This window comes from Parasteatoda tepidariorum, chromosome 9 (assembly GCF_982258835.1).
Source record: "Parasteatoda tepidariorum strain Cologne lab strain chromosome 9, Ptep-v5.0, whole genome shotgun sequence".
Lineage (NCBI taxonomy): Eukaryota > Metazoa > Arthropoda > Arachnida > Araneae > Theridiidae > Parasteatoda > Parasteatoda tepidariorum.
This window is the reverse complement of record NC_141763.1, coordinates 12,740,565-12,748,909: the sequence shown is the minus strand read 5'-3', so window position 1 is coordinate 12,748,909 and position 8,345 is coordinate 12,740,565. Positions and strand designations below refer to the sequence as shown.

General features: G+C 35.8%; 1 protein-coding gene across 1 annotated transcript in view; it reads right to left on the bottom strand.

The window, feature by feature from the left end:
* Positions 1–7,673: 7,673 nt before the first annotated feature.
* Positions 7,674–8,345, bottom strand: part of LOC107456685 (F-box DNA helicase 1) — a 48,688-nt gene continuing 48,016 nt past the window's right edge. Inside the window, exon 20 of the mRNA XM_087150886.1 lies at positions 7,674–8,114. Coding sequence (XP_087007012.1) covers positions 7,875–8,114 — 240 coding nt within the window. The 3' untranslated portion in view covers positions 7,674–7,874. The remainder of the gene's footprint in view (positions 8,115–8,345) is intronic.

Genomic DNA, 8,345 nt, shown 5'->3' with positions numbered 1-8,345 from the left:
TGTTGTATTACATTTGTATCATTACTTGCCTACAATATATCGTTTGCGCGCTAGCTCTTAAATAGTAATGAAATTTTTAATAAATGTACTTAATCCTTGTAAAGTATATATTTTCGTGAAAGTAAAAGAAGCTATGCCTCGTTAGAAAAATTTCTTAAAATAAGGGAAAATAGTTTGGAAAAAAAAAATGATCCTTGAACAGAAACCAGCCTTTCTAATTATCTTACGATCAATGTTTCTCGTTGGTTTAAATATGACAAAATGGAGTATAAGTCCAAAGAAAGGTTGTAAACAAAATTTAATAAACATCCTGAAGCTTTTCGTTGAGATATTTTTCGCCCTTTCCCTGGCCATCGTTATTGGAACTAACTTTATTATAAAAGAAAACAATTTTATTCTTAGAGTATCGACTTTACTCATGCACATAACTTTGACGATTCTGAGAGTAACTATGTGGCTGAAAAAAGCAGACATTTTAAAACTACTTTGGAAGCTGGAAGCTTTCAAACGATTTTTTCCGAAAAACAGGAAGAATTTATACTTGCAAACGACAATAACCTGCGTGGTGTGTTTTGCCGTTCCTTTCACTTATCTGGCATTTTCAGTGATAGTGATTGTAATGGATTTTCCTAACTACATGGATCTTGCCATGTTTAACGTGAGTCGTGAATACCAAACTAAGTTTTTTATTGGCGGCACATTCGCGATATTTTCCGCACTCTTCCTCTTGCATTTCTTCGTGTTTTCCGGGTTGTGCATTACTCTGTTTTGTTACATCTATTGGGCTTACGTGGACGTTTTCTCAAACAACATCAGCATCGTTCGGCGCTATTTGATGCAAGAATTAAGCGTATCCTACGTATTTGCATTTCTACGAGCAGTTGGAAGAATTAGGAAACTCCATCGAGACATTGAGGCGACGTTATCTCTATCTGTTCTTCTGCTTTACACTTTACTATTCGCCAATATCTTACACTTGGTGTTTATCATAGTGTCCAACTATATGCATACGGCAGAATTCCTCCGAAATACTTTCACGATTTTTAACTTCTGCTGGACTTTCGGTTGGTTTGTGATGTTCACTGTTTCTGGCTCCAAGGTTAATAACATAGATCGCCAACTTCAAGATCTGTCGCACGATGTCATCGCAGCATCGTTCTGCAAATCTGAAAAAAGTAATTTGTCGCTTTTACACTGGCTGATCGTCAACGAAATCAGGAAACAGGATTTATGTTTCACGGCTGGGGGAATGTTTCAAATAAACAAAAAGTTGTTTCTCACAACGTGTGGCGTTTTAATTACTTATGGAATGCTATTCGCTTCTGAGTTAAAAGAAAAACGATTTCCAAATTAATTACTAAGTGCTATTAGCGTTCGAAGCTATTTAATGCAAGAATTAAGCGTATCCCACGTATTTGCATTTTTACAAACAGTTGGGAGAATTAAGACGAGACATTGAGGTGATGTTATGTCTATCTGTTCTTCTAGTTTGCACTCTACCATTCGCCAATATCTTACACTTGGTGTTTATCATAGTCTCCAACTGTATGCATACGGCAGAATTCCTCCGAAATACGTTCACGATTTTTAACTTCCGCTGGACTTTCGGTTTGTTTGTGATGTTCAATGTTTCTGGCTCCAAGGCTAATAACATTGATCTCTAACTTCATAATCTATACTTTGATTCAGCTTTCCATAGATATCAAGCTTTTGTATGTATGTTTATTACATTTAAATGCAGAGAATCACATTATTATTTAAATGCAGAAAGTGGTCAAAATTATTTTTATTAATTATTGTTGTTGTTGATTTTACTGCTACTTGTCAATATTAACAAGCTTGCTGGGTGAAACCAAACAAAATTAAAGCAAAGGGTGTGTTTCCTGTTTTTCAGTGGCTCCATCTATGGCCAAGAATACGACATCAGCCACACACGTCACAGCCCGTTTATAAGGCGGAGACTTTCATTCATTTATCCACAGATCGTAATTCTGATTTGAACCAAAGCGATCAATAACCAATTCAGTACCCCTGCCCACCAGATGTTTATAATTTGTTATGGGAACATGGAGGTTTCTGTGATCCGACAGATTTAACGTACACGAGTCACCATTTACAAGACTTTAAAAGGCGGGAATCGAACTTACGACATCTTGGACATTGATCCAACGCTCTAACAACCGGGCTACCCCTGCCATATTAAATTTAGAAATACAAGTGATGAATTGACTCTACAACTTTAAACATAAAAATAAAATTTTTAGAAAAAGGTGTAAAAGTATCCAGTAATGTTGTAGTCACTGTTGCGCACCGGATAATCTCATAATGGCCCCCAGAATCGTATTTGTTTCTGCCCTTGATAGCCTCTAGTATAGGAGTTATCTTTAAACGTTTTCCCCTATGGTTGTAATTGAATAAAAGTTATATATATATATATATTTCTCAACAAAAAAAACCCGCATTACAACTCCCCGAATGGCAACGCTACAAAATCGACCAATGTTTGCCGCTAAAAATGGCACATGCCAAATCTAGCTGAGGTGGTTCAACATTTAGCGCTTTTAAAAACGGAAACTGAAATAACCAGAGAGAGCATTCTCACCAAATTTGATCTCTTCCGAAATTCACCCTATCAGCTGCGGCAATCTCATACTATTAAGCTAGGCAGAAGTGCAGTAGTCTTTGTTGATAGATCTCTATTTTAGTATTTTGTCGGAACAGGCTTTTCTCACGAGTTTATATATTACAAATTTATGTGACTATTTTTGATTTACTATATCACGAATTTATCTGTTTTATTATTGCTACTAGCAATTCATTGAAAAATGAGTCTCAGTCGTGCTGTTAAGCTTTAAGATTTTTTACTATAGCACATATCTAATAGGTTTAACGAATTACATGTCATTTATTTGAATTCAAATTTATTTTAATGACTTAGTATTTACTAAAAAGATGTTAATTTTTTTTTTTAAAAAAAAGTTGTTACATGGATTTGAATTATTGTTTTGAATTCTTAGAATTTTGTGCATTTGCAATGTACCTAAGTTAGTAGCGAGCGAAGCGAGTTTGGTTTGCAAAGCAAACCATATAAGATTGCGTAGCAATTTTCGGGGGTTGGCGAGCGTAGCGAGCAGGGGGCGCAGCCCACTAGTTTATTATAAATTTCTTGCGAGTCACCTAGTGGTACATGCGTATTACGTTTTTCTTCGCTGCTTTATAGCTTGTTTTATTCACATGAACTCAGATTTCCGCCAGAAACAAACGTTTTTGGATTAATCTTATATAATATACATAATTTATTTTGATTAAAAAATTTAAATTTAATTCAATATAAATGTACAACTTTTATTTTGGTTTAATTTATTATATGAGTTATTAACTATCTAAGAAAAATAATTCCTGTTCGCGGGGAAAAAAACATTCTAGTACTTGAAATTAATTAGTGAAACTAATATAAATTTTAACGAAAATATTTCTTGGTAATTTATTTTTAATTAATTTTATTTCAATTATTGAAATGTACCTTATATTTTTGATTCGCTGCACTTTTTATAATGTAAAATATTATATAAATAATAATATATTTATTTTATACTCATATAATAATACTTTGAAAATAATATAATCTATTTAATAATAAAAAATACTGAATAGAATAATGAATTTAATCTTAAAGTTTAAAATATTTTTGGCAATACATTTTGACCAATATTACAAATAAGTTAAAGGGCTCACCTTGGTATTGCCTTCGTCGCAGATAAGAGAGAGAGTCCCGCAGTGGACTGATCGTTAAGACACGGTTCCCAGCAGATCACCGAAGTCAAGCATCACTGGCTACGGTCAGTGTGCGGGTGGGTGACCACTTGGATCAGTCTGCGTAGGGACCGAGGGTGTGCGGTATTGGTCCTCGTTAAACTGTTCTACCGTAAAGTGCTCGACTTCGCACGCAGGTCGTCGGGCTACCGAAGCGGGGGTGCCATCCCTTCCGCAGAGGATCAAAATTGTGATGGCATGTCTTCGGATCGTCCTGAGGGATGTTTCCCAGACCGTCGCCAATAGCCCATTGTGCAGCTCTAGTGCGACGTAAAGTAACAACAACAATAAGACAAGAGAAGTCGCATATGACAGCCCTGTAATCTTGCGAGATTAAGATGTTGTCTGCTTTTAAATCCCAGTGGCAGGCCTCATTAGAGTGCAAAAAGGTCAAACCACAAGGAGTATCATAAAGCCATGATTTGAGGCAGTCTAGGGCACATAATTGACTCAAAAAGTGCCTGTCTAGAACTGCATTTTTCAAAGTGCCCCAGTGTACGGGCATTAAAAAAAATCCTAGATCCGGGTTACTGAAGCTAAAATATTGCAGGTGGGGAATAATATTTGGGTGACGCATTTTTGACCAAATTTCAATTTCATATATTTATTTTTTTAGTGACTGCAAGAGACACAACTTTGACGGTAACTTCTTGGCCAGAGAAGTTCATCATTTTATATACGTCACCAAAAGCGCCAGACAAAAGCTTTTCGATGCATACGAAGTGGTTAGCTTCTAAAACTTTCTCGGCATCTCTTTTGTGTTGGTATTGCTGCCCGAATAAGTCCAGTATGACAAGTCCAGTTGTTGTATTCTTCTAAATTTCAGAAACTACGTGTCTGAATTGGAGGAAAAGTCTCGCAGTGGACTGATCTTTAGACACGGCTCCCAGCAGATCACCGAAGTCAAGCATCAGCGGTCAGCGTGCGGGTGGATGACTACTTGGATCAGTCTACGTAGGGACCGAGGGTGTGCGGTATTGGTCCTCGTTAAACTGTTCTACCTTAAAGTGCTAGACTTCGCGTGCAGGTCGTTGGGCTACCGAGCGGGGGTGCCATCCCCTCTGCTGAAAATCAAATTTGTGATGGCTTGTCTTCGGATCATCCTCAGGGATGTTTCTCAGACCGTCGCCAGTAGCCCATTGTGCGAGCGGTGATGGCTCAGGGGATAGAGCGTTCGCCTTCCAACGAACCGGCTGGGAGGCGAACCGGGTTCGAATTCCAGGCGATACAAATTCCGCATCCGGCTTGCATCGACCACAGTGCTGACGTGAAAGATCCTCAGTGGCAGACGGATCATGGGTTAGAGTCCCCTCACCGTCAGGCTAACTGTGGGAGGTTCTCGTGGTCTTTCTCTCCATGTAACGCAAATGCGGATTAGCTCCATCAAAAAGTTCTCCACGAAGGCAAATTTCTCTCAATACTCGATCCAGGAGTTCCCTTATCTTCTGGATTGGGTTCAAAATTACAAGGTTACGAAGTTAAACATTTGTAGTCGTAAACCCATAAAATTGGGTCGACTGTTCAACGACGGTTATAAAATAAAAAAGCCCATTGTGCAGCTCTAGTAGACGTAAATTAACTACAACAACATCATTAATCTATCGTATGAACATAAAAAATCTACATTTCGTAAATCCATGGTTTTCTAGGGTGAAATTCAGCTAAATTTTTGCAATTACAATGTAAAAATTTGTCCAATGAAAAGCCTGAAGTTGTACATATCGTAAAATTTAAATACTTCCAAAAGTTCGGTTCTTCATTACTGAAGTAGTGACACAAAGGGGGGCCCCAAAAGAAGTTTTTGCCCCGGGCCCTAATTAATCTACGTCGGGCTCTTCTTGACCCAAATCGTAATCACTTTCATCAAAATGATTACCTAAGAGCTCTAAAGAGCACAATCAGTCTTGAAAGCGCAAGTTAAAATGATCAAAAATGATTTTACAAAGTATTTTTACAAGTTTTTAACAATGAATATAGTTTATTGTGCATGTACTGACAGTCGTATTTTAATTGTTAAGCGATAATGAAATTTTTCATACTATGAAAATCTGCAATTGATTGTTAGAAAACAATAAATGAAATATACAGTCAAAATTTTATGTTGTTGAAGTTCAACTATAAAATACTAAATAAAAACCAATGTTTTTTAAAACGATAATTTCTAAATACCCATAAATAATACGTTTCATTAAAGAGGTAAATTCGATATGACACCACAATGTATTTATTTAAAATCCTACAATAATAGTTAAGCAAGGAAGAATAAAAAATTTTAAAAAAAAATTCTATCGGACTTCGAATTTTTAGTGATGAAAGCGGATCGAAAAAGAAATCAAAATCTGTTCGATTGCTTTATAGGTTGCAAGTGTTTCGAATAATCATCTTTTTAACTTTTTTTCCCCTCCCTGTTATCAAAAGGTTCCTAGATTTCAGTATTGATTTCTTACTTACCTAATGAATTGACTTACGAACCATCATAATGAGTACATTTTTTTTCCCTATTTAACTTTTAACAATAATTGAAACAGTATATATTCAGTACGGTGATTATAGAACACCCTGTCTGTTCCTTTAGCTCAACTCATTGTCTATATTTTTTCTGCTTTATAATTCAGGCAGTTCCGCAAAAAAAAAGTAACAGCAAAAATTGTCCAAACATTGGAAAGTTTAAAGACTTTTCATTGAACTAAGCAAATGGAAACTTCAAAGTTTTTTCTTTTGCTTGTTAATTCGCCCTTTTTTCCATTTAAATATAATAAAAAACTTCGAAAACTTCATTCAAATATAAAAGAAACTTCGTTCGATTCAAACTTGAAATGGAAGAAAGGTTGATAAATTTCGAAAGCCTGAAAAGATGACTCTCCTCTCTAACCCCTTAACGATTGGTTAATTTTGAAGAAAACGTATTTGATTAGTGCTGGCATCTAATTTAAAATAAACTAACTATCTACAATTAACATAAAAATATCCTGGTACTGCCATCTGGCTCAAACGAATCAATTGTAGCCTACACCGATCGCCCGTAATGGAATCGCAAGGTTGTAGCAGCTCATAGTATACAACTCCATTCACCATTCTTGAAACGTCGAAATCTTCCCTTACATGATTTATCAGATGGAGCATTGTCACCATAAACTTTTACAAGCATTCGATGCGCTTCAGCTGCACTTTTCTTCGAATTAAAGCAGAAACATAAAACATCTCGCAAATGCTGCTTCGCTACCACAAAATTTGACATATTCAACAAAGAAAAAAACATGGTTTTTGTATGAAACACAAAGCCATATAAACTGAATATTATTGACAGATGCTTAACCTCTCTGAAACCACCTGTCACTATGAAACATTCATAACAGCCAGAGCCATCTCTTGAAAACGGACCGAACTAATTTGTACTCCCAATACGTTGATACAATACAAAACAAATAAACATTCAACAATTGTAATACATGCGCATGATCATGCACAAGACTTGTTGGAGTCTCAAGATATGAAATTGCCACAGAACAATTCAGGTCAACTGCCACAAGAAATGATAAATTGCATTATTTCAAGTATGAAATCACGCTGCAAGGCCTGTATATCTGTAACAGGAGACCATTCCCCCAATTAACCCGTTCTTTTGGATTATTCTGCAACCGCTGCTTCATAGCTTCTAACTCCAACAAGTGTTACGCACGATCATGCATGTGTATTACAATTGTTGAATGCTTATTTGTCTTGTATTATATCAATGTATGTACAAATCAAATTTCATTAAAATCGGTCCAGTAGTCCCAGAGATAATCGACCAAGTCAGCAAATTCTCTAAATTTCTTACCACAAATCAACAACAACAAAATCAACCAGACTCCACAGTATAGACACACAGATCGTATTTATTTTAATATTATGTAACAGCCACGTCGAAAAACAATTAATCGATTTCATCATGTACATAGCAAAATCGATAAGAAAGTATAAACAATACAATTTTTTTTATATACTCAACTGATTTTGACAAAAAAGAATTCCTGAAAAAATGCAAATATAAAAATATCTATACACATGGCAACACATTTTCACACATGTATGTTGATTATATATACTACATCCCTGTCTTGAAATGGAGGAAAAGAGTTATGAACAATAGGGGGATCGTTTGGAAGGGGACCCACAAGGCTGGCCATACTCCGATGGGCATAGTCATCGGTCGGGTCTAAATACATGATCACCGGATCTAATTCGACACGGGTCCTGACTTTGGGATCTGTACGACACTTCATACACAGCACACCACCTTGGATTCTTCGACCGTTGGCCTACATGAAATGAAAAAACAAATACTAAATCACATGCTCAGTGAAAACATTATTTAATGAATATAAAATTTTGACTAAACTGTATTTAATTCTTCTTTTTGAATTAATTTTAATTTCTTTTAAACACAGTTGGACTTTTATTTTCAATTTTTTCCGTGGAAATTTTAGAAATTTCTTCGTAAAATAACGTACAAATTGTGGAGAATTGAAATGAATTTTCTATTTAACGAA